The 26,912-nt window shown below is 34.0% G+C and overlaps 1 protein-coding gene across 2 annotated transcripts in view; it reads left to right on the top strand.

Annotated features, from left to right (window-relative positions):
* Positions 1-26,912, top strand: part of LOC128999839 (protein enabled-like) — a 73,337-nt gene that overhangs the window by 41,029 nt on the left and 5,396 nt on the right. For both annotated transcript variants that reach the window (XM_054426545.1, XM_054426544.1), the window contains exons 2-9: positions 4,437-4,602; positions 7,606-7,761; positions 8,811-8,965; positions 9,811-9,909; positions 15,047-15,108; positions 24,627-24,922; positions 25,507-25,683; positions 25,934-26,065. In XM_054426545.1, the coding sequence (XP_054282520.1) occupies positions 4,437-4,602; positions 7,606-7,761; positions 8,811-8,965; positions 9,811-9,909; positions 15,047-15,108; positions 24,627-24,922; positions 25,507-25,683; positions 25,934-26,065 (1,243 nt within the window). The remainder of the gene's footprint in view (positions 1-4,436; positions 4,603-7,605; positions 7,762-8,810; positions 8,966-9,810; positions 9,910-15,046; positions 15,109-24,626; positions 24,923-25,506; positions 25,684-25,933; positions 26,066-26,912) is intronic.

Here is a 26,912-nt window from a genome sequence, read left to right on the forward strand (position 1 = left end):
CCGCGAAGGTGAAGGAACACATGGGGATATCTTAGCGCGCTACTGTTTCTAAACTAACATCGAGGTGTTTACACCATCGCTATGGAGTCTTTTGAATCACTACAGACACTGTCGGACGATATTTTAAGGATGTGTGCCAACATGGATTTCGAGCTTGCCTTGGAAGAGGAGACCAGGTATACTGTTGAAATAATGAAGTGGTAGAACCTTTTTAGGTTTGTTACCACACGTATGCCTCGATAGTAATGCGGTAATATGGTCACGTTTCTAAGCGGTTGTAAGTAGTATTTAGGTAAAAATTTAGTTATAAACCATGTAGTTTTTATTTTTAAGTCAGTAGGTTGGAAGCTGTAGATTGGTTTTGGTTTGTAGTTTTTTACCAAGCTAAAATGGTTATGCATCTCAAGTAAACTACAAGTTTTATCTGGTAAAAGTAGTTTTATCAATTATCATGTTTCCACCAAAACTGAATAACGACAAAAAGAATTAAATTGTCAAATCTGCGTTGATTAGATTTGAAAATTACCTAAACCTCGCCTGAAATCCAACTATTTAACAGATTTAAGTGTCAGCTAACTTTTGTTGTTTTTCAATCTACAGCTATTTAATGTCAATTTAGGGGGTAAAGAGATTTAAAATCACTAGATACTATACAATAAATGTTCGAAAATCGTGGTACACGGGTGAACTTGAGAAGCATACGTGAGCAATGCCGTACTTCTTTTTAGTGTTTACCTCATTGCCACTTGGTCCTTTCTTGCAGTTATCGTATATTTTAGAAAGAGTTAAATGATCATGGTAGGATAGCTGAAAAATATTTAACATTTTTGTCTTTCTTACCCAGTATAAATTATTATTTACTAATATTCAAAGGGAAATCAATAAAGTTTCGTGCTGTCAAAGTGTGCTAGCTTTGTTAAAGTTTCTCATTATAGTCAAAAATATACTACCTGTATACTGTATTACTTTAGTATATTAAACGAAATTGCGTTTGGTGTTAACGTTTCGATTTGAGTTTTGTTTTTATTTTCTGTTAATGTTCACAATTTTTCTGTTTTGAGTTTTGTTCATGTGTTTTGGAATGTAAACTTAGTCATAAATTTTTAATGTCAATCATCGGGAACTTGCAAGTTTAATGCTTATATTGATCCCTGTATTTTTTATCAATGTATGAATCAGTGTAATGTATTATTTGTAAAATAAGATAAAAAGCATTTAAATTACAAATTTTAACTTAGTAAATGTCCGAAATGCCCGTATAAATCTTTCCAATGCGATCTATTCTTGAGAACATTGGAAGGTATTGAAACGTGGGAATGGACAATTGGTTTCGCCGTGGCATTCCCATGTTTAAGTCGACTTCCATTATTGACCTAGGCTTATCTCTAGCCATTGGAACATCTTATCAGACTGCGCTGGGAGCGTGCCTTAATAGTGGAAATAATTGTGCTTATCACGGGCTTGGTCCATAAATGTCCACTTTGATTGAATTATTGCGATAGTCCATTATCACGGTCCATTATGTTTGTTTTAGTACGTTTCAATTTTCCAAAGCTGGAGTGTTAGCATTGATTTCATCTAATTGATGTTTGCTAGTCTTAAAGCAACTTAAATGTTAAACCAACCATTGCTCTTCTAAATACTGTCTATTTTTTTAATCTGGGTCAAACGTGTAAACCATTATAGTTTTTATTGTGTTTTCGAAATATCCTCATCCTTCGGAAGGGTTTTTCTCACAAAAATTGTACTCATTTCAGTTCCTATGGCAAAAAAAAAACAAAAAAAACTTAATAGACGTTAATTTTGGTTTTTTAAAAAACCACACCACCAGGATGTAGTGAATTGAAATGTTCTACTTCAAAATTAATTATTGATTGCTGAGATATATTTAAAGTACCTAATGCTGATCTTTGTCTCCTATGCTATTCTTACTGTCAAAAATAAAATTATGTTCAAGGCTTTTTTTGTAGTTGTCTTCATAAATTATTTTGAAACCTCTTAACTTCGTGGTACCTGTATTTTTAAAATTTAATTGAAAAACTTGTTATTAATGTCCAACATTATTAAATGCAGATTTAATCCTATTCAATGCTTCACCTGCTAGCCACCAATGAAAATTCAAGGTTGTGAAAAAATTCTTCAGTACAATGTACAATTCCTGCGTAAACTTAAAAATCTTAAAAAGTCTATTCTTTACAAAGTTAAATCCAAGACAATCCAAGAGCTATGAAACCAGCTTTGCCCATACTATGTGTATGGGAAATTCTCCAGGATATCAAAGGGTTATCATTAACTAAATAATTGAAAGACTGACACACCACCGTACATTCCCCATTTCTATTTACAAACCTAAGAGTTAAAGAATATGGTACTTTGGTATTATACGGAGGCCGCTTATTTTATTTTTTTGTATCGTTCTGTTGATGTTTGTAAGACTTTCCTCGTTTCGTCATGAATCGAACGATACCAGATGAGTCATACTTTCTATTTATGATAACCCAACCTAACATAACCGCCCAACCACCTAACATAACGGTCGCTGTATAAAGGTGGCCTACATATAAAAACAAAGTACCAGGAATATTTTGGACCCAAAAAATGGTAGTTTTAGCACAAAAAGAATCTGCACGCACAGATCATATCCTCTGTTTTATGAGGTGCAGTATAAAAGTATTAAACAAGTTTAACCATACTCTTTTTTTTTATTAGAATGAAATGTATGTGAGGGCTAATTCAGATCAATGAGGGTTCAGCCCCAAATATGTTGCTGTAAATGTCACCCCTTAAAGGTCAAACCTCATAAAAGTTCATGTAAATGGTAGACCGCTAATGAGATATGAGTTTGTGATGGGTTCCTTGTTTTTGATATGGAGGCATGTGAATAATATGACTACATAAAAGGTGTGTTATGTCTATACAAAAGATGTGTATAATCTGTCATTGTCTTTCATGCTTTTTTTTAGTATTTGATACTTTACTCTTAGGAATTTCGCATACAAATGATTTATACAAAAAGTAGTCCGAATTCCCCAAAATCTTGGGAGCAATCAACAAAATTTGGATTTAAATCCAAGATTCTAACCATAATGTTAGAGGGTATAGGATATTTTTACCATTGTGTCTACTACTAAAAAACTGCCTAAACCTTTGAAGATTCAAAGGCTAATATCTGTAAAGTTATAAAAAGTGCTTGAATTCACTCTTTAATTGCCTTTTAAGTGGTACCTTTCAAGATTATCGACTATTTTAGTATCTTTAAGAGCAAAAGTAGTAGACATCGCATCAGTTGATGTTTTACTTGGTTTTACAATCTTGGATATAATGGTGTAGTAGACACACTGTACCTTGGCTAGACTACACTATTTTACTGGTCAATTTCCATCCTGCTAACCTTGAACTAATTGCTGGAGTAGACAGAACACTAGTCTACTGAATGTTTTACAACATCCTGCTGATCTTGAATATTATGTTGAGTTATTTATCTTATAATGATTATCTACAAACTTTCTATATTTCTGGTACTTAAAAAAATTCCTTCCCATAACTAACTCCTATTTTTATGAGTCAATGATTTTACTTGTAGCATTAACTACCTAATGATTGCAACTCTTCAAAAAGATAACTTGTTAGAGGTTAACTGTATTCTAGATGATGACACTCAATTTAGGTTGCAAAGTGTTTTCAAACCCAATTACTTATTAATTTCCCTACAGCGAGAAGGGATTGCAACTTTTGTCAGACCTTCTCTTCAGTTGATAAGCTCTTAAAGTTAACTTAATTGCATTAACCTTTTGTGCTACACATAAAGAAAATCTATGTCAAATTCAATGTTGGACTTAGAATTTGTTGTTATCGTAGTGGTTGTGTTTAAGTTATAATAAAATGTTGTAAGTCTACAGAAATAAGTTTATGATTACAGTTTGTGTTAAATAATACTAAAGACTACAGCAGCAAGATTAATTTTAACTGTTTATACAGGATTAATATTTTGGGAAAGGTTAGAGCTATATTATGAGATTTTAAAACTCGGATCTCTTCACAAGTATTTTAGACTGCATATGGTTTGGTAACTTATACCGTATGCTTAGCAATACCATTAGTAAGTAACATCCAGAATATCAATTATACACCCATTAGTACAATAAATCATCATTTATGGCAGGGCAGCTAGGTAATTATAGAGCTCACCTTCTAATTAAAAGGTTGCTGGTTTGATCTTAGGAAAAGTCATTTACTTTTTTATCCTTCATAACTTGACTCTGCTCATTGGGCTTGTAATAAATGTTTCTTAGATAAAAATTTGATCATCTTCGTCACTAACTAAGTTATTATCTTATTCTTAAGTCGTCTTCGCCTAAAAATATGCACTCTGTTGTTTCTAATAGCTCAACATTATACCTTTATATAGTAGTTCAAAAATTGTCCGTTTGTTGCAGTGAGCAAAGCATAGCTTCCGCTCGCGCCTCTGTGATGGTCTATGACGACGTCCAGAAGAAGTGGATCCCCAGCGGCAGCTCTTCTGGACTCTCCAAAGTCCATATCTTCCAGCACCAGATCAACAACTCGTTCAGAGTTGTCGGCCGGAAACTGCAAGACCATGAGGTGAGGATTGAAGTCTGAATTAAAACTGCACTCTTTATTGTAGTTCGTTCACAAAATTTAGGTGGTTTGAGGGAAAGTTCCTCCCTCACCACTTTTTTTGGTTAATGCATGTTGCAGCTGATTTACGTTTTGGAAAACCTCAGTTGTAAAGCTATAGTTGTTTTACATGTAGGATCAAGTGGAGGGGATATATTTCTTCGCCCAAAACCGCCTAAATTTTGTGATATAACTACTGTATTAAATACTTTATTACCACACAGCAATACTTCACCAGCAATACGATATATGAACGGATCTTGTCTCATACTTCCACTTTATTCATTCACTCACGTACGCTATTAAACAATATTAACATAAATAATTTTAAATTCTGATGTGACCAGCAAAGACAATGCATTTGTGTTATAGATCTAAGATTATGTCATTAAAGAAATATTTAAGAGAGTACAGACTCTTCTTCAATAACCAGGTGGTCAATGTTTCTTTCAGCAGGTTTGGTGGCAAATTAAGTATTTCAACTGGAAGTATATTACACATTTTATAAGCCAACACGGAATAACTATTCTTAACTTTAGTCAAGTGACACCTTAGAACTTTTAGGTTTCTACAGCATCCTGAATTGTGGTGTTTTAGTTGTAGATAGGGTTCGGGGGGTCAGTTGAAGTTTCTCTTGGAATGCTTGTTTTGTTTGAGTGTTAGAAATCATGGATTTTAAGATGGTTTTTCTTTAAGTGTCAAGATTAATAAATGCACAATACAAGGAGTTAAAGCACTAACAAAGAAATTATTTGATCTTTTATCATTTTAATTTCCACATGTTTTAATGAAGTTCTGCCTGTTGTATACCTGTTTTGCTTCTTTTCAACCCCTCCTAGAAGATGAGGACATACAGATATTCTTTTTTAGCGAATTTCCCATATAGGTAATACAAATACCATAAAACTTATAAAACGACATACCCTAAAATCGGACACTCGTAAAAAAATCGTAAAAAGGGTCTACATCAAAGAGTTCAAATAACTAAATTAGTAAGTTATATCATTGACCTACGGACATTGAATTGCTATCCATAGTTAGTAGTTTAGTGAATTAATATAAAATCCTTTTTATCAAGGTGTTTAGATTATTGATCGGTGGTTAATTGGAAGTCGGTTTGTTTAGTGTCAACAAGAATTCTAATAAAATCAATATCGGAGACAATAGCGTAGGGAGGTCCTCAAAGCCCTTATCCGCCGCTGCTCTGCCTCACACAATTAATTAGTGTCCTACCAACCCTGACCGCGTCTGTGCTCAGTCCGCCTCCAACATGAAAATCATGTTTTATCTGTTTTTCTACGTTCTACTCGTCTATGCTGTGAGCATCATTATCATTCTGGTGTCGATTTAAGCAAAGTAACTTGCCAAAGTGCCCCAGACGTGGTTTTTACAGTGTGAAAAAACCTTGGAAATTTTGGATTCTCAAGAGGTATATGTTGAAAATAATGTTGAGTAGGTTAATAATATTTTTCATAATGGACATTTGCGTAGATCTATGTTTTAATGTGTATGATTTTTATATAGATTTTGACTCTATTCAGATACATGTATGTTTCATGTTATATATTGAATAAAGACTATTTGAATGAATGAATGAATGAATGTAGGTATAGATATTTAGCACTTAAGTGATTTTTTAGTATTTTTTGTACGATTCAGATAATTTCTAGTTGAATCCTTCTTATATTCATTCTGTTGATTCTGTCAAGGTTTATTTAATTCAATAACAATTTCTTGTCCTCTGGTACACAATACAAGGTGCTTATTTAAAGGAGAGTTGGCAAGCTAATGTAAGAAAGTATGTGTAAGATTGCTCATACCGTTTATTTTTATTTAGCTTTATTGTATTTAAGAGACAGCTTTTCCCTTTTTCTAAATAGCCATTATATTTTTATACCTAAATAGTGCCAATATAAATTATTTTTACAAAACTTTTTCTGGCACAATAAACATGAATAAAACTTGAAGAATGTACATGTCAATTTGTTTGATTGCAGTGTGGCGTGGATAAATTATTAACAGTTAAATGTAAAGGGACACACCCTTCATAACATATCATCTCTGTCTGTTTTTGTATTTGCCTCTGGTCTCCAACAGCAGTTGTTCTGGTTCAGAAAATTTAAGGAAAGTTTTAAATGTGATAACGCTTGGGTATGTAAGTCGTAAATAATATTTGAAACCAGAAAAGTTATTATGCATAATGTTCTGTAAACATTATTCTAAAATATTTTCTCCCTACAAGTTTGAGAGGTTTTTAGGTAATAAAAGCCATAACCCTAAGTGGATTTTTTGTATTAAATTACTTAATTTCCATTCATTAAATGATTGAATTTCTTTCCTAGTTGTGGTAAATTAATTTAATACACAATTGTGTAAGAAATACATTTAAATAGGAATTTAAAAGTTTATTGTATACTTCTGACATAGTTTTAAATAGTTTTATGTTTTATTTTTTCCAGAAGTGTTTTTTGAATGTTCTTGTGATTGAACGAGTGCATTAGTTAAACGGGCTACTTTACTTTCTTACTAAAAACTATTTAAATCAATAACTATCACAACCATTCCTGTTGATATAGAATGTAATTAGGTGAGTCAGTAGCGTCACAGACTTCGGGCCCAAATAATGTTGTGAATTCGGATCCTGGTACCTGGCACTACTTTCATCACTACAGTTCATTCTTGTACTGTACCGACTCACTCCTTGCTTTGCTGGTTACGTTTTAAACACAAGCCACGGAACATGTGGTCGGCCAAATGTATGGTAAAAGAGACCCCAACCTCTAAAAAAAACCTTTACTTGATAACAAATTGATTTTCCTTTGTTTTATGATCCTGAAAACCCCACAATACGCCCAATTGTGGGCATTGGGTTTGTGAACTGTATTTTTGACCACTTTTCAGTTCTTCACCATACACAATTGTCATGAATTGATTTTAACTTATCAATTTGAATGTGTGATGTTACAGGTGGTGATCAACTGTGCCATAATCAAAGGACTGAAGTACAACCAAGCGACCAACACATTTCACCAGTGGCGGGACAACAAACAAGTCTACGGACTCAACTTCAGCAACAAGGAGGATGCAGACAACTTCGCCAGGGCCATGTTCCACGCGCTCGACGTACGTATTAGGAACTCTGCTAACCGTTACAACTTTTTTAGAATTTTGTTAATATCAGAATTCCCCCTTGTTATTAAGCCTACTATAATGTGCAACTTTTGTTATGTAACTGGCTTACAGTAGACTCCCTCTTATCCGGACTCCTAAGGACCAAGACCAGTACGGATAAACGGTTTACAGGTTAAACCGACGTCTTCTAAAACTCTTTGAATTAGGAATGTCGAATGCTTAATGTATACGCCAATAACGATTATTACGTAAAAATGGTAAAAAAAGACACTTTGGAATGGTTACTGTAGACACAAAAAACACCTGATATCGTTTCAGTTTGGTTAAACTGCTGTGCTTATAAACATTGTCCGGTTAAAATGTGTCTGGATAAGAGGGAGTCTACTGTAGTTCAATTTCAGGTAGAAAAATCGACTGCAATCAAAATATTTTTAAAGCTATAAAATCCTTTTTGATATTGAAGACATTCCATTTTTGTGGAAGAGCTGTATCTAGTTTTGCATTAAAATTGATCACAGTTTTAAAGGAGCTACTCTCTCTCAGAGTGTTTGTCTCTCTTAGTTTTTGGTACGTTTTTCATGAACGGATCATGAAAGACACTTTAGTTTACAGGAAGTTGACATTTCTTGTTCAAATTGGTTGAAAAGTTTTGGTAAATGACAGTAATCAGTAACTGTCATCATCACACCCATTTACAGCTTTGGTTAACCACATTATTTTTTTAAACTTCCCACCACTTTAACATGAGAATGGTGAATGGGTCGTCTAAAATGGAACCTAAGTAAGAAAATATTGTTTTGTTTGCTTTTACTAGCTGGTCTTAAACTGAAACTGTGTGTATACCTCGTGATGTTTCATATCAATCTTAGTACAGTAGCCTGTTTTGATGTTTTCAATGTCTAGTAAGGTTGGCTGTACTGATGTGGAATAAATGTTTCTTACTTATTTAAGATTAAAATTTTCAGTGTGGTTTACTCTTTAATTTTTAAACCAAACAAGAAATATTTTACAAGATTCACAGAAAACTATGTGTTTTGTAGGTCCTGAGCAACGCCATTACACGGCCTGCGGGTCCCCCTCCTCCGCCGCAGCCGCCCGTCGTGCAACCAATCACAACAGTGTACCAGACCAACAACAACAACACACAGTACCAACAGGCTAACGGCCAGTACGACGATGATTCACAGACTTACAGGTGAGCGTGTTTGATAGTGAGCGCTCGGACTGCCGTCCAGTCAGGCCACTTTCCTGCTCACAGTTTTATCACAAAGTTATGCTCATATGTGTATTATGTACACAGAAAAATACTTACAACCTTTTTCTATCGACCACAACAACAAAAACAACAAAAGACAAATATCAAATGACAGTAAAAAAATACCTAAGATTTTACGTTTTGGACTTAAACTTTGGAAAATAGTAGATTTACATAAGTCAAAAAAGGACTTTGTAGAAAAAATGTAATTGCTAATACAATAAGCTAAATATGTTATTTCATGGAATAATACTTGAATTTAATGCATTTCTGTAAAACCATGCAATACCTTACTGAGAGGTGAGTTGTTGTTTCTAGATGCATTTTCAAAGAATGAATCACTTAACACTTTTAAGGCAAGAGGTCCAAACTCATCAAGTAGTAAACAAATCTGTCCCTCTCATACCAAAGACTGAGAGGTTAACTACTCGTCTAGCAACACCCTTGGAAATTGCATTGCAAATTTGTGAACATCCCAAAAAATACAAAAAAGTAAAGTTAAATTTGAAAAGGTTGTAACTGGATTGTCTAACACCCTATTAAGTGATGGGGAAAGCATCGAGGGATTTTAGGGGACTTAAGGAAAAATTTACATCGGAATAGGTTCTAATGATTCTTTCTTGTTACTAATTTGTTCCAACACAAAACCTTTACTGACTGGGCCATATAGGTAATCTTAAACCCCTGTCAGGACTATTTTCTGCATGTCAAATCTGCATCTTAAGACAAAAACTTATTTAGTAGTTATGTGGACAAGAAGTAGATAGTTTACTGTGATGTTACAGCACTGGCAGTATTGGGTCTGCACGAGGCATCTACCACCAGGTGTCACCAGGAGGTCCCCAGCGGATAGACCTCAGTCCTAACACTCACACACACGCAAGGTAGGCCTACTATCTATAGTGGTAGTAAAAGTTAAAAAAAATAATCATCACACACACAGTCGAATCTTGATTCTACAATCAAACCAAATTCAAGGTTGGAAAAGCAAAAAATTATAATAACTTTTAAATATTATTTTAAACATATTAAAATTATCAAATTGTAAACGCTTCTCCATTATAACTTGAAGGTCAAAGTTAGGCTTGGAGGGTAGCAGCTAGAGGCTATCTTAAATCTAGGTACAAAACTTAAAATACAAAACTTTAAATTGGTTAAAAGACTAACATTGAGGCAATGTTGCGACTGACAACTAATTAGAATGCATTTTAAAGATAAGAGCTATTCCTATTACACAAAACCTTAAAGCTGTCAGTCACAGTTTATTATTTTAAGAACAGCAACGTCTCAAGGATATAAGTGTTTTTGGTGTTCTCATTGTCAAGTTTAGTTTGAAGCCTGTTTTTGCTTTGTAGATAATTTTTTCCTTATGTAATATGATGAACTATACAAAATTCTATCAAGTTTCAATTTGGTCTTTTAAAGAACAACTAAAAAAACATAAATATGAAATGTTTAATAATTTGATTGATTTTTCCCCACTTGCTGGGTAAACAAATACCCCAGAGAACTCATACAGCATTTTTTTTATACTCTAAAAATTTCAACTTAACTATTTAAATGTTTTGTAATCATCCTTAAAATTAAGAATACAATGGAAACTCCATGTACAATTTTGAAACTTAAATTTATTTAATTAAAATACAAAATTGATATTAAAAGAAAATAAAGGGTTCACAATAAAGTTTATAATCAGTGGGGAATGAATTTAATAAGGAAAGCTTTAGGTTAAGCCTATAACAATAGTTCTAAAGGTTCAGGTGTTAAAATTTATTGCATGAATCTTTATCTCAGGTGGGGTGATCGAGCGGCATTTGAATTTAATCTTGTGATTTTATATAGCCTAATTAAAATTTTGTTTGAAATATAAAATAGGTTCAAATTATAGATCGGTTGAATTAATTAAAGTTCTGAATATTAAGCTTCTATTAGTTTCTTGACTTTGAATTTGAGTACAAATGTCCAAAGGTTAGGCCTAAAAATGTTTTAATGGCTTCCAAAGGGGAAATGTCCTTTGGAGTGATCTCACCAAATTGATGTCTTCTTCGCAGCAAATTTCTTGATGTTGTAACTTAATTATTAATGTTTGTAATAAGGACGGTTCTTTTTCAATCGAATTTAACTAATTTAGGTTCAAACATAGACACTTTTTTTATAAATTTTGATATTAAAATAGGTAGTATCCAATTTACATCTTCATACTAGCTCAGCTCCATTGGAAGTGATGAAGGTCTGATGCATTGTTGCACTCACATATGTCAATGCTGACTTAATCACATAAAATTGTAGGCCACTGTTCACACATATTATAACAAATTTTATTTGCTAGAGAGCTAAATTATAATTTTGAAAAGTTATTTAAATAAAATTATATTGAATTTGAAGCAATTTTATATTTACATGAAATTATGTTATTTGAAAATTTCTATATTATATTGTTTCGAATCAATTACCCATTGGTCTGTTTGGTCATATATTATACAAGGTTTGATAAATTGACATATTGATACAAAGAAAACATATTAGTCGAGTAAATATACGCACTTGAGATAGAACAAATTCCAACAAATGGTTTTTCAACGGTTTTTGGTAGTAATAGGTGTAGAAAGTACCAGGAAAAAAGTCTACCAAAATCGGACAACCGGAAGTCGGGTTTTTCCAAGATAGCCGCCGTGAGGCCCTCAAATCGACAAGATGACTGCAAATTCGTCTATTCATAGTTCCAGGATTGGCCGATTTCCACGAAAATTGGCAAACACATGTAGAACTATATTTCCAACCTTAAATATGAAAACTAGGCAGACAAAGTAACCCAAAGATGAATTTGCAGGGTATTATGAGCTAAAAAAATAAGATTTTTTACCTCAAATATATGTTTTTCTAATATTTTGTACAAAGTTTGTTATAATTTCAAATTTATTTTTCACCATTAGATTCAACACAAAAAACCTAATAATTTAGTATATTGAATCTTTGTTCTACTTCAATTTGTTACAGAGATATTGAAAGTAATAACTTTAGTATGTTTTCTTGCCGAGATAGCTCAATGTTAATCTTATGGAGAATAAGCATAAATATTAATATTATTTTTCATTAAACCTATATAGATAAGACTTTTTGTTCTGCTTCATATTATCTGTTTTAATATTTTTTTTACTAAAAATTCCTTTTTTGGCAGTTACCATTGCAGCAAACCTGTGTATTCGGTTCCTCAGTTTTAATCATAAAGAGAATAACCAAATATCAATTTTTTATTTCTGTAGTCCGAGAAGTATAGAATATTACCTTAAAAAATTGCAAGAAAACCTTTTATGGTTTTATGTTGTAGTGTTGGGTATGCAGAGTAACATAGTAAAAATTGCCAAAAATCGGTCTACTGGAAAACCCCTAGAATCAAGATTTAATATACGGATTTTCTCAACATTGGAAAAATTTAAAAAAATCCACATGTATTTTCATTGATATTGACCACCACTGATATTTATTGGGTGGTCATTTCTTCATTTCGATAGAGAACGTGTTTTTGGCCGTCATTTTGGATCCCCCTATCGGATATAAATATTTTTTAAATGTAATGACAGTGTCATTTCAATAGGGAACGTGTTTTTGGCCGTCATCTTGGATCGGCCATATTGGATATAAATAATTTTTTTAATGTAATGACAATGTTGTGACACATAATTTTAAACTAGATTTTCACGCCCATTCCATTGCCAAAATGAGTTTTTAAATATCATTTTTTCGTTTTAAAGATATATTCAAACGAAAATTCTCCTGCATGTATTTCTTAAGGACGTTTCGTATTTTGAACATTGTATAAGATTATTTTTTCTTATATCTCCAGTACATATTAACGCTTGCAGTTTTTTCTAGCCTTAAACATTTAGTAATGTAAGGGCTTTCATTTGAGCTATTGATCGTTAAAATCTGACGAGTTAGAGACTAGTTACCAACCCCAACAAAATATTAAATTTCACTTTTAGAAATACATTTTTATTAAAATCTTTATATCTCGGGTTCTTAATACGCCACCAAGTTCTTTCTGGTTTAATATTACTCAGTAAATGTTTGGGTTAATTTTTTAAATCACTAAATACAATGTGACAAATTTAATATGGGTCTGTCTTATTTAACAATAATTTTTTTCGAGATTTGTCTTTAGTTTAAGACATATACCCCCAAATCGAAAAATAACTCCCAATACTCTTTATAATCTTAAAAGATTCATTAAAGTATTGACTTTTACTGTAGTTATGGATTATTTATTGGGAGTTATTAGAATTGGGGATTTATGTACTTAACTAAAGACAAATTTCAAATGCAAATAATTTAATATTAAATTAAGGTGCATGACTCATTTTTTATTAATTAGTCAGATATTATTTAGTGACTAATAAAATAAAAAACCTAATTCTCTACTGAGTAATTTGAGACCAGAAAGAACTTGGTGACGTATTAAGAACCCGAGATATAAATCATTTAATAAAAACTGATTTATAAAAAGTTAAATTTAATATTTTGTTGGGATTGGTATCTCGTCTCTAACTCGTCCAATTTTAATGATCAATAGCTCAAATGAAAGCCCTTACATCATTAATTATTTAAGAATGAACTACTAACTAAAGATAAGGTAAATAATCGTAAAAAATTTCAAAGTACAAAACGTTTAAAACAAAAAAATGTATTTAAAAACGGATTTCGGCAATGGAATATGCGTGAAAATCTAGTATATATAGTAATAATGTGTCACAACACTGTCGTTACAACAACAAAAAATTATATCCAATAAGGTGGATCCAAAATGGCGGCCAAAATACGTTTCCCATCGAAATGAAGTACTGACCACCCAATAAATATCGATGTTGGTCCCAAGTCAATATTTAGAAAATTGTGCATAGAAAATGCTTATGGTATCTTTTTTTCAAAATTTGTCCAATGTTGGGAAAATCCGACTCTGCACACCCAAAACTACTACATAAAACCGTAAAACGTTTTCTTGTATTGTTTTTAAGGTTATATTCTATACTTCTCGGACTAATAAGAAATTGATTTTTGCTTATTCTCTTTATGATTAAAACTGAGGAACCGAATACGTAGGTTTGCTGCATTGATAACTGCCAAAAAAGGATTTTTTAGTAAAAAAAAACATTAAAACAGATAATATGAAGCAGAACAAAAAGTCTTATCTATATAGGTTTAATGAAAAATAATATTAATATTTATGCTTAAAAATTCTCCATAAGATTAACATTGAGCTATCTCGGCAAGAAAACATACTAAAGTTATTACTTTCAATATCTCTGTAACAAATTGAAGTAAAACAAAGATTCAATATACTAAATTATTAGGTTTTTTGTGTTGAATCTAATGGTGAAAAAATAAATTTGAAATTATAACAAACTTTGTACAAAATATTAGAAAAACATATATTTGAGGTAAAAAATCTTATTTTTTAGCTCATAATACCCTGAAAATTCATCTTTGGGTTACTTTGTCTGCCTAGTTTTCATATTTAAGGTTGGAAATATAGTTCTACATGTGTTTGCCAATTTTCGTGGAAATCGGCCAATCCTGGAACTATGAATCGACGAATTTGCAGTCATCTTGTCGATTTGAGGGCCTCACGGCGGCCATCTTGGAAAAACCCGACTTCCGGTTGTCCGATTTTGGTAGACTTTTTTCCTGGTACTTTCTACACCTATTACTACCAAAAACCGTCGAAAAACCATTTGTTGGAATTTGTTCTATCTTAGAGGCTTTTTTGGGCTAAATTGACTCGTCTATATGGTGAAAGTTAAATTATCTATGAAAAATATAAGTGGAAATATTGAATTGTTACAGTATTATGAATACTCTCTATCTATACTACACAATAATCTTGTATTGTTTTGATCACTTAAAAATATTATGTTAAAAGTAATTTATTTTCTAGATAAACTTTTGTTGTAGGAATTTGTTTGGATTAATCCGCTTTTAATGATACAGTATTTGTTTTTAATTTCTTTTTTTATGACGTTGCAGGACAATGACGAGAGAAGATGCAGCACAAATTCAAGAAAGAAGAATGTCTCAACAAAATCAAAGTAAGATAAACATTTTTTTTTTTATTTGTACAGTATTTAATACAGGTGTAGGCCTACTTTATTTTTTATGATTACTTGTGATAACTATTGAAGTACAAGAGATGATTTATGAAATCAAGGTGTGACAGGTATTTTGTTCTACTGTGTAACTATTAGTATGGTTCGATGGCATTTTTTCATAAAAACCATGGGACTTTTTCTAGTTAACATCTTCTTGTAGATACATATTCTCTGACCGTAGTGAAATAAATCGATAGGTTTTCAACCAATTAGTCTATAACATTGGTCGTTCATCTACTGCAACCAGTAAGATGAATCATTGACTTGAATGTATATCTGAAACTGGCGATTTGATTCAAACTATTGTCAAGCCCCTGTCATTTTTACAATTGTCTGGATGAGGGAGAATACTAGGATCATATTTTTACCATCTGTTTAGGATATTAACAATTTTAATAGGGTTAAAAAGTACAGGTGCCTAAAACCTTTTCCGTTATACTGTAACTACCAGAGTCCTGTTAATCAGAGAACACCGTTAATCCAGACCTTAACTAATCTGAATGTCCAGCTAATCCAAACCACCTATTTGGTTGGAAAGAAAGTTTGATTTTAAAATTAAAATAAAGATAGCCTATGTGTTCTAAAATACTTTTCAGGGTACCCTACCAATCTAAAAACCAAGAAAGCTGAGAATTGTATTTACTGTACATTATTTTGACTGGAGTCTGTAAACTTTTTGGCATCGGGACATTTTGAATAATCCCTAAAAGTCTATGGTTAAGCATCGATTTGTCAATGTGTTCTTTTAGTTCCCTTTTAAGGTCATCGCGTAGTAAGTGTTGCGATCACGAGTGTTTTTGTAATTTTGGAAGATCACCGGAAACGATCTGATGTCGCTGTGTTCCCGGGAAACTATTCTGGTGATTTTGTGAACATGCGAGACAATCACAGATTACAGTGTTGTTGTGATTGCAGGCATAGTTGGGAAAGTTAGTCAAAATTTCTAACTAGTTAGAAGTTAGAAGTTAGTCCCATAAAAAGTAACTGATAGAAGTTACTAGTTAGTTGGTTTAAAAAGTAACTGATAGAAGTTATTAGTTAGTTGAAAAACTAACTGATAGAAAATAAAGTTAGTTTTCGACATTCGTAGAAGATAGCTGTTTGTTGGACAGGACAGTTGTTTTAAAGGATTTAATATGTAATGAAATAATGACACATCTTTGGTTACTAATTGTGTTTTAATTAAATACTAGAATGGTTTTAGCACAGGCTCGGTAATATCAGTACAGTCATTTTTTCGTTTGCGACCCTTTTTTTCAATTAATTTTCATTGAAATCCAAAATCTTAGAAGGATGTGTGGCCTAAAAAACAATTTGAATAGTTACACTAAGTAATAGTACAGTACACTATGTTTTCATAGCAATGATAATTATACCCTAAAATGGAAGCCAAATATTGTTAATCGCAGCATAAAATAATTGATGAAATCTGACTTGTTAGTCAATTTAAACAAATCTTGAAAAATCCCACAATTGCAAGTATTGCAACATGTTATTAATAAATACTTTTGCTACAAAAATTACTATCGGGGAAATAAATATGTGTACTCGAGTTTGAGCGAAAATATCTCTGAGATGAATTACCCGATTTTGTTGAAACAAAATTAAATATAAGGTTCATTAATAACATATATGTGCATTTACAAAATTGTATTCGCAGTAGTTTTTATGTTGCCGTTAATTTTTAAAACGTATGCTTACATCGTTAATAAGACACTGAAAATTTCGTTCAAAATACTATAGTGTTTGCTGTGACACAAGTAATAACACCAATATGACAGATTTTAGATTTATAATGCGAACAAAGGTGGATTTTAAACAGATTTACATTTGTAAACAAAAATTTCTCCCGTGACTGGCAGCGGGCCGGGCCGCCTGATGTTTGTACCATATTTCCCAGCCGGGCGGGAACGCGTGCGCCCCTGCGACGTTGCCGATGTGCGTGTATATTTATAGTTAACTTACTGTTTTATGTAACATAAATTTACTAACAAAATATTCACTAGAACCATGAAACAAATACGTCACAATAAGTTAACTTCAAATAGTTCAATAAGTAAACAATGTAGATTTGGTGGCTGATTTTACCAAACCAATCCAGCGTGAACTTGCAAGACTTATGAGGCAGTTCAACTTACATCCAACCAACTCTACGCCTACAAGAGGTAATGCAGTTCTCGACAATATCTTGACTGATCTCAATTATTCAAGTTATATTAATACAGTTATGGATTATGGCCTTTCTGACCATGCTGCAGTTAACTTAGACATACGCCTAGCCTATTCCGAGAAAACTTATCTTGAACAGTCCAACTCCCTTGTATACCATAGGCCCATAACAGAAGCCCGAATAAATACCTTCTTCCAGTTTTTAAGCAGTGTTGACTGGTCTGTACTAGCCTTAGGTACAAACTCTGAAGAAATTTTTAATTTATTTTTTGACCAAATATTGCTTGGTTTCCATGAGTCCTTTCCGCTGCAGAAGAAGCGAGACCCAAATTGCAACTCCGGTGGACAGTTCTCTGGTGGTAAAGCCTGGTACAATGAAGACCTGAAGAAGAGTAGAAGTATCCTCATGGCTCTCCTTGATCGCCACAATGTTCTTAAAACCTCAGCATCCCTTCAAGCTCTAACTGAATATAGAAAGACATACAAACAAGAACTGAGGACTGCCAAAAAACAGTTTGTTGCCGACTGTATTGAAAAATCCGACAACAAGTGTAGAGCAGCTTGGCAGGCCATTCGGAAAGAATCTTCGAGGAAACATCAACCCAATACTTCTGTGGAACCAAACGACTTCAACGACTTCTTCATTGACTTGGTGTTGGAGGTGGCGGAGAAATCTGGTGGCGTTCCTTCGGCTGCAGTGGATCTTCTCAAAACCAAGAGCATTGCAGCACCCGGTTTGGAATGGAAGTTAGTGTCATGTGAGGAGGTAGCGCGGCATGTGCGGCTTCTAAAAAGTTCTAAAAGTCGTGATATTTATGGCCTGTCTAGTGATGTGCTAAAGTCTATTTTACCTGTGATTGTAGAGCCTTTAACCTATTGTATAAATAGTTGTCTTATTGAAGGTGTATTTCCTGCAAAGCTTAAGTTATCTAAGGTTGTTCCTGTTTTTAAGAAAGGGTGCAGAGATCTCCCAGCTAGTTATAGGCCAATAGCTTTAATTCCAGTCTTTGCCAAAGTTTTTGAACGAATTTTACATGACCAGCTGTACAATTATTTTGAAGATAATTCCTTGTTTTCAACTATACAGTATGGTTTCAGAACTGGGAAATCTACAATTCAAGCTGTGACCTATCTTGTAGATGCAATCCTAGCAAACCTTGAAAGCAGAGCCGATACTGGTGTCACCTTATGTGACCTCAGTAAAGCCTTTGATTGTGTTTGTCATGAGACATTGCTGGCTAAGTTAAAGTACTACAAGGTGACTGATACAACTCTGTCACTTCTTAGCTCATACCTAGATAATAGAAAACAAATAGTCTGTGTCAATAATCAGTATTCATGTAAGAGACTTGTACCCTTTGGCGTGCCGCAAGGTTCGGTTCTTGGACCTCTTTTATTCCTTGTCATGGTTAATGACATTGATGTTAATGTGCCATTTGAGACTGTATGTTTTGCTGATGACACTACTTTGTTTAATGCTGGTTCTGATATAAAAACTGTCAATTTGAATTCTGAAAGTGCCCTTAAAAGTGTATCCAACTGGTTCAGTACCAATGGTTTCATACTTAACAATGACAAAACTCAAACCATAGTTTTTAGTAATAAAAATGTCAAGGCTAGTGATTCTCCCTCCTGTGATCAATTAGGGTTAAGTAATGTTAAACTATTAGGCTTAGTTCTTGATAGAAAATTGACATGGCAATTTCATACGGATTATATTTGTAACAAACTTTCAAGAGTTGTATATTTACTAAGATCTTTAGATAAAAATGTCCCGAAGTCATATCTCAAGCTTGCTTACAATAGTTTCTTTCAAAGTAATTTACTGTATGGCATATGTTTATGGGGAAATGCAGCTGGAGTACATGATGTCTTACTGGTTCAGAAAAAAGCTGTCAGAATACTAGCTTCAGCTGACTACTCAGAGCACTGTAGGCCTATTTTTATCCATGAAAAAGTGTTAACTGTCTTTAGTTTATATGTTTTGTATGTTCTATTAGAAGTAAAAAAACAATCTGTATTCTTGTTGAAACGGCTAAATGTACATAGCCACAACACAAGGCTCAAGAATGAAATTGACATTCCCTTTTGTAGATTGACCAAAGCAGCCAAAAGCTCTAATGTTATAGGGCTTAAACTGTACAATATACTACCTCATCATGTCAAGAATATTGAATCCTTTGCTAATTTTAAAACTGTTGTAACAAATGGTCTTCTAAAGCACCCACTTTATTCTGTTAATGAGTTTTTGCATTTGAGTGCTACTGATTTTATAGATTTTAAGTAACATGCATTGTTATTCAACAATTTTTATTTTATGACATTTATTCTCAATTGACAACTGTGATCTCTTCTGTGATATAGGCTAAGTTTTACATGTATGTTATAAAAGGTCTACTGTGATAATGTTCATGACTCTGTTACATTTTCTAGTTTATTTCTTTGACAATGTCTATTGCACAACTGTGTCTAATGACAATAAAGGATTCTTATTCTTATTCTTAAATATACACGATGATATTTTGAACGTAATTTTCAGTGCCTTATTAACGATGTTAGCATACGTTTTAAAAATTAACAGTAGCATAAAAACTACTGTGAATAAATTTTTTTTAATGCATGGAAATGTTAACAATGAACCTACCAATAACCCATAAAAGTTTCAGAAAGATTGGCTCAGTGGTTTGTTTAAAAATACATTTTTAACTTCAGTGTTGAAATGAAATGAAATGAAATGAAAAATCATTTATTTATACAGGCAAAGTTAGGGCCACATGGCCCTTTCTTACACTTAACCTGTACTTTAAAACATAATATAAATATTTTAACATAATCAGCTTATACAATAAAACAAAACAGAAATCTACAGAAACTCAGATACAGAAACTTTTATCAAAAATCAGTAAATTTTAAAAATACTTACACACACACACTCACTCACACATACATACAAGTCAGCGACCGCCATGCGCACAGGCCCCTACGACAAACCTACCATGGCCATACGTTCAAAATAGAGATTTTTTAGCGCTGCCACAAACCGGGAACGACTATCGAGGGATTTAATAGCTAAAGGAAGATCGTTCCAAAGACGGCAAGCAGTTACAATAAACGCTCTGTCGTAAACTGCGGTCCTATGGTGAGGCATACGCAAAGTTAATGATGCATGGCGTGAGTATCTGACACTTTCTTCAGCTACAAACCTAAAATCATCTACAAAATATTTTGGAAAATTGTTTTTTAATATTGAATAGGTTAGCGAAAGAATTTTGATTGATCTCAGGTCACATAGCTTTAATAACTTAGAATGAATGTAGAAAGGTGTGATGCGCTCACTGCGTCTTAGATCATAAATGAATCTTAGGCAGTAGTTCTGAGCGCGTTGGAGAGCATCAGCGAGGTTTACAGTCATGTCATTGATCACAGAGCTGCAGTAAGTGAAGTGGGGAAAAACAAGTGATTTAACCAGGTGTAACTTTATGTGCAAAGGCAAGAAATTCTGTAACTTTTTAAGTGAGTGGATTGATGCAAACACCTTTTTACGGATGTCTACTACCGCATCGCCCCAAGTAAGTGTCGAGTTGATAGTAAGCCCTAAGTTTTTGACCTTGTCATTGTAAAGCAAATCTGTTCCATTTATAGTTATTGGATTCGTCGTCAGAAAGTCAATAGAGTTCCGTAAACGTGGATGACAAATTATGATCGGTTTAGTTTTTTCGTGGTTAAGTCTGAGTCCGTGTTTATTAGTCCAAGTAATGATTTTCTCAATATCTTCGTTCACTCTCAGAACACTTTCGTTGATCTGTTTGGGTGAAAAATGTGTATAAATCTGTAAGTCGTCAGCATACATGTGGTATTTACAGTGTGTGAGGACTGAGCTCAAGTCATTTATGTATAGTACGAACAGCAGAGGGCCAAGGATGGACCCCTGAGGCACACCACTAGTAACTGTCTCCCAGTCAGAACGTAAGTCATCAACCTCAACACATTGCCGCCTGTCTGACAGATAGGATCCCAGCCAGTCCAATACACCATTTGAAAACCCTATGGCCCTTAGCTTTTCCAAAAGGAGCTTATGATTTACACAGTCAAAGGCTTTAGAAAAATCAAATAGGGTAAGAATCGTACCCTGCCGATGTTCCATTGCTAGTCTAATGTCGTCCGTCACACGTAAGAGTGCTGTTTCTGTACTGTGGGCTGCTCGAAAGCCAGACTGTGAGTTGCATAAGATATTGTTTTCAGTCAGAAACTCAGTGTGTGTGTCAGAAACTCACTCAATTAGTGTTAGTGCAAAGTTACTTAAAACCCGGTACTTTTTAGGATCTTTCAACTAACTATATACATTTTTCTGGTGAACGGAAATTTTTTAATTGACACCACGTAAAATTTATTTAAACCAGCTTATACTTAACTTTTGTTTCAACAAAATCGGATAAATAATCTCTGAGAGATTTAGGCTCAAACTCGAGGGCACATATTTATTTCCCCGACAAAGGTGATACAAATCTTGTCATCACTCTGTATTCAATAGTTCAAAAACAAATAGTGATCATCTCACCTTTCCTGACATAAACATTACTTTCGATACACAAACATAAGTTACAGCTGAAGTTCCCGGTTAGGTTAAACTCAAAACACAGTTTGTTGACGTTCAATTAGTTGAATGTTACTGTAAAATTAATTGTACAGCCGTATTGTGTTTAACTTAGAAACAATTAATGTATTACGAAATATCAGATACTTTTTAAAGGCTGATGAAGTAGTTTTCCCAGTGTGATAAAAGTATAGTTAACTCCTAGTTTTGAAAGTGACCTATTTGTGGCGAGATAGTGTTTGTGTTTATAAGAGCATGGGAAAAGCATTGAGAAAAACACTATAACTGTACATAAAAATATAAATTATATTCATTAAAAAAATGTATAATCCCTTAAAGTTAACAACGAGACCATCATACTTTTTCTCCACTTACCTACCTTAATATGCGCTCTCAAATTCGAAGCACTTGTGACTGATGCTTTAATTATTTCAAATTCAAAGCACTTGTGACTGATGCTTTAATTATTTTTGTTTTGGGTAAACACAATAAACATTTCAACGCTAGTCGAACGTTTTCATTTTTTTCAACTTGTTGGAATATTGTTCAAAGAAAAAACAACAGAAACAAAGAATTGTTGGAAAATGTCACTTAAGTTTGGCCACTTAATATCACACTCGCCCGCCATTGGAAACCAATATTATTAATCTACTGTACTTAATCAACACTGTTCACCTTAATAACTATTGTATAACAAATTTTTAACTATCACTAAAATATGTATACAGTCTAACCTTGATTTAACGAACCTCGATACAACGAATTCCTTGATATAACGAATTTTCTCAAATCCCCTAGAACTCTCTATAAGACACAATGTATATTTTACCTCTACATAACGAACAAACCATAACAACTACCTTGATTTAACGAATTTTTCGTGATTTCGGCTAAAATAAGACACCTCAATATAGCGAATTTATCATTGTCAGAACCTCTACATTGCGAATTTAACCTCTGCATAACGAATTGTCTGCGTCATTCCCTCGATATAACAAATCCCCCAACCCATTATTGTTTTTGAAAAATCTGTTTCTTTATCAAATAAAATGGAAAGGTCACGTCATCGCTTGCGCTAACATTCGTCTGCTCCGTTTTACATCTTTGTCTGCTGTCGCTGTGCGCGCTATGTTGCAACTGAGAACTGATTTCATTTACTGAGGACTGATGACGACGTAATGTTTAGTAAGCTGTGATTGGGCGATATAGGATAGCTATGGTGAATTGTACAATTTTTGTATAAAGAGAATCCTAAGAAAGAATATAAAAACAAAACCAAAGAGAAAGAATAGCAACATCGTTATTTTAACATTCCTTTTACGAGTGTTTTTATTATCCTTAAGTTGGCTATGATTATACACTTTTATAATGACTTATCTAATAATTTATTGTTTTCAATACGATTTGTTTCAACTAGCAACACCTATAGTTGATGATTATTATTGGCATTCCTCTGTTGTGATAAATCAGTACTGTACTGTAAGTAGCCTACCGGCCTTCAGCAGTAGCTTACAAAACTTTCTACTGTTTTGTTTTGTTCTTTACATGGTTTATGACTACGCAATACAGTATTTGGCTAGGTTTTAGGAGGGTTAGATCAAGCTGTGATTTTAAGCTTACAGTTTTTAACCTGTACCAAGGTCAATGCCATTGTCATGATTGCGCAATATTCAAGATCCCTCCCCGCCGGATAATTTAGGTTCTGCTGTACAATGTAAACACTGTACTGTAAAGTATTGTAGCCTATGCTACTTTAATTGTGTTTTAATGATGTTTAATCCCGACCTATATTGACCGACGCTGGTTCTGAACCTCGACTTAGCGAAATTCCTGCAAACATAACCTCTATATAACGAACCTCGTTTTAACGAAATACTTGATATAACGAATATTCAGTTCGGTCCCTTCAGATTCGTTATACTGAGGTTGGACTGTACCGACAAGACAACCAAAAACACTTGGGCGAAAACAAATTAACTAACACCTGTCACGGTCAACAGTCAGATAAGATAATGAACTTCGACTGAAGTGAAGACATTGTTTTGACACTTGAGATTACATATCAATCGCCAAACAAACACCCCCCTTCCCACCCTTCGGTGCTTGGGGTGTTGTTATTGGCTGCCATTGTCCCGCCCCCTGGGTCCGCTGCATACCAAAGCGACTGGACTTTGACTTTCTCTTTCCCCACCCCCCACGTTGTTTGTCACAAGGGCGCTGACCTCTCACGTACGCTCGCAACCCTCACTGAACACATCAAATAAATAACCCGTAGGCTATTGGAAACACTTTCGCCTGACCAAAAACTTAACGATTTAAAACCAGCGAATATATTATCTATTCGCTGGCTATAAAACTAACTGAGTAGAAGTTATTTTGAGCTCTTTTTAAAAAGTATCGACTAAAATAGAAGTTAGCCGAAAAAACGAACGAATAGCGCTATTCGTTAATATTTCTATTCGTTTTTCCCAAGTATGATTGCAGGAAAATATATTTATAGTCAATAATTATGTAATCCGAACAGCGTTAGGTCACAATTAGTTCAGACTACCAGGACTCAGGTGTACTATAAAATATTAATGATGAAGCCAAAAATACTGATATCAGTGATATCGTTATAATGCTTTTCACTTCTACATTAGTGGTGAATATACTGTGTGTGTAAGCTGAATCATAACAGCTGGTGGTGTTGCAGTGATCAGTAGCCCGATAGCCAGTTCGCCTCAGGGACCGCCCGTGCCGCCCACACCTCCCGGAGGACATCACCGGACCTCCTCAGCACCCCCCGCCCCCCAGCCACCACCACCTGCACCCCCTGCCCCACCGTGTCCGCCTCCACCCTGGTCCGCCCCCACACCTGTGTCTGCCGGTCCCCCACCACCACCTCCACCCCCAGTACCCAACATGTCACGGTCCTCCAGCTCTGATGGACCAGACCAAAGCTCGTTTGCCGCTCAACTACAAAACGCCAGACTTCGCAGGTCGAACAAGGTGCGTTTGGATATTTAGATGAAAAGTATTAATTTTGCATTGTAAAATGTACCTATTATAGACTATTCAATATTATTTATCCAATGTTAGGGCTAATTTCAAGTTATATCAACTAACTTATAGAGGTGCTTTAGTCAATCGAGAACTATTAAAAAACAGGAGGGTGTGTTGTAGGCCTAGTAGCGTCTCAGACTTTGTTGGGAAAGGGACGTGTTTGATTCCCACCGTACATACACTAATTGGATGGATTTGAATTGCTTTTCCTTTCAAGCATTTGAGTTTCTTTAATTTAAAATGCCACTAGTGTACACACTTTAAAAAAAAGTAGATTAGTGTATGTCAATATGTTCTGTAATCTATAGAGTTGATAATTCTGCTTACAAAGACAAGTTAATGTGGTCAAATTCCTAAGCGCTATAACTCGACTTTGGGAGCAAAACAAAAGTTTACACACAACTCCCAAACCAACAAAAAATGTTGCAGCTTTGGTTCAAAACATACTTCGCAATGACAGGTACACTTTGAGTCTTTTTTACCCTCATTTCCTCAGGTGTTAAATACTTAATCATCCGTTATTGTTGTAGCAATCAGCAGAAAACAGCGGGTCGTCGACTAGCAGTGCCAGTAGTGGCAGTAACTACGGCACATTGGGTCGTGGCCAGGCACAAGGCATGGCCAGCATGATGGACGAGATGGCCAAGACCCTGGCCAGGCGACGGGCAGCTGTAGAGAAGAAGGATGTAGCAGACACTCAGTCACAGGTAGACACTATATCAAACTAACATGTCAAGACTAGTAGTATTAATTAACACCTAGATCGTGTTAAAGGATTTAAAAGAGTAATATTCTCAAGGATCACTATGGTTCAATATAGTTTTATCAAAATTAAGCAAAAAATAAAACTTTTGTTAACTGCATTGTGCAGTTAAGTTTTGCTTAGTTTTTCTAAAAAAAAAATGTAGAAAAGTACAGCTTAGTGGAGAGGGTTTTAATGCAACTGTGTTGATCCAGGACGGAGATGGAGGAGGGGACAGAAAGGCTCCATGGGGGTCCAACAAACTCGGCAATGGCTGCGAGTCGTCGCCCAAACCTGGCCGCAAACAGCTGACGTCTAGTAGTGAAGAACTGCAGGCCAGACCTACGGTGGGTACAGAGGGTGAATCAACTGAAGTGGATTGATGCTTTAATGCTAAATAATACATCAGCATAAGTTTTCCCCATTCTCTGCGGACAGAATTTTATCTCGAGTCAGGTGCATTACTAATTTGTTGGGAAACACAAACCTTCTAAACATTAGTTAATTGAATTTGGGAGCTTTCATTTGATAGGGTTTTTTTTTTTTAATCCAGGTTTTAAACTCTAGGTTATAGGATCTTCAAATCAAATAAAATAAAACTTATTTTTCACCCTGTTGTGCAATAACGCAAGAATAACACTGCCAAGATGAATAAGTGACAGACAGTTCAGTTTTAACGACTAATAACCCTTCCCAGACTGCCTAGTACGTATACAGACAACAAAATAATTTTTTTTTTATAAAAACAAAAAATAATTTTTTCATATCTATAATTTATAGAATGTTGTAAATAGTTGACCTATGCAGCAATTTTGTCCAAATCTTTTTTTTTACTTTGTATTAATTTATTTATTTTTCCTAAAAAAAAAATATTTTTATTTAATTTTTTATTCTTTTAGAACTAGTACATCAGTTTAGGATATAATTGAATAAATAAACGTTTTTAAGAAGATTAATGATATCAACTATAACAATAACTGTCGTAATAATCAGCAGATATATCTGCCTACTGTCCACGGAGCCCAAAAAGATAAGTGGATATATCCGCCTACTGTCCGCTATCTAGCGGATATATCTGCCTATAGTCCTGGAAGGGTTAAATGTTAGGCACTGCCACAAAACAGTGAAAGAAAGATATTTCCTACAAAAGAGCTATGCTGTGTATGTTTTCCGTTGTACTATGCACAGTAGTGT

Source organism: Macrosteles quadrilineatus, unplaced genomic scaffold, assembly GCF_028750875.1.
Source record: "Macrosteles quadrilineatus isolate MER2022 unplaced genomic scaffold, UCM_ALF_1.0 Scaffold_8__2_contigs__length_117827958, whole genome shotgun sequence".
NCBI classification, from domain to species: domain Eukaryota; kingdom Metazoa; phylum Arthropoda; class Insecta; order Hemiptera; family Cicadellidae; genus Macrosteles; species Macrosteles quadrilineatus.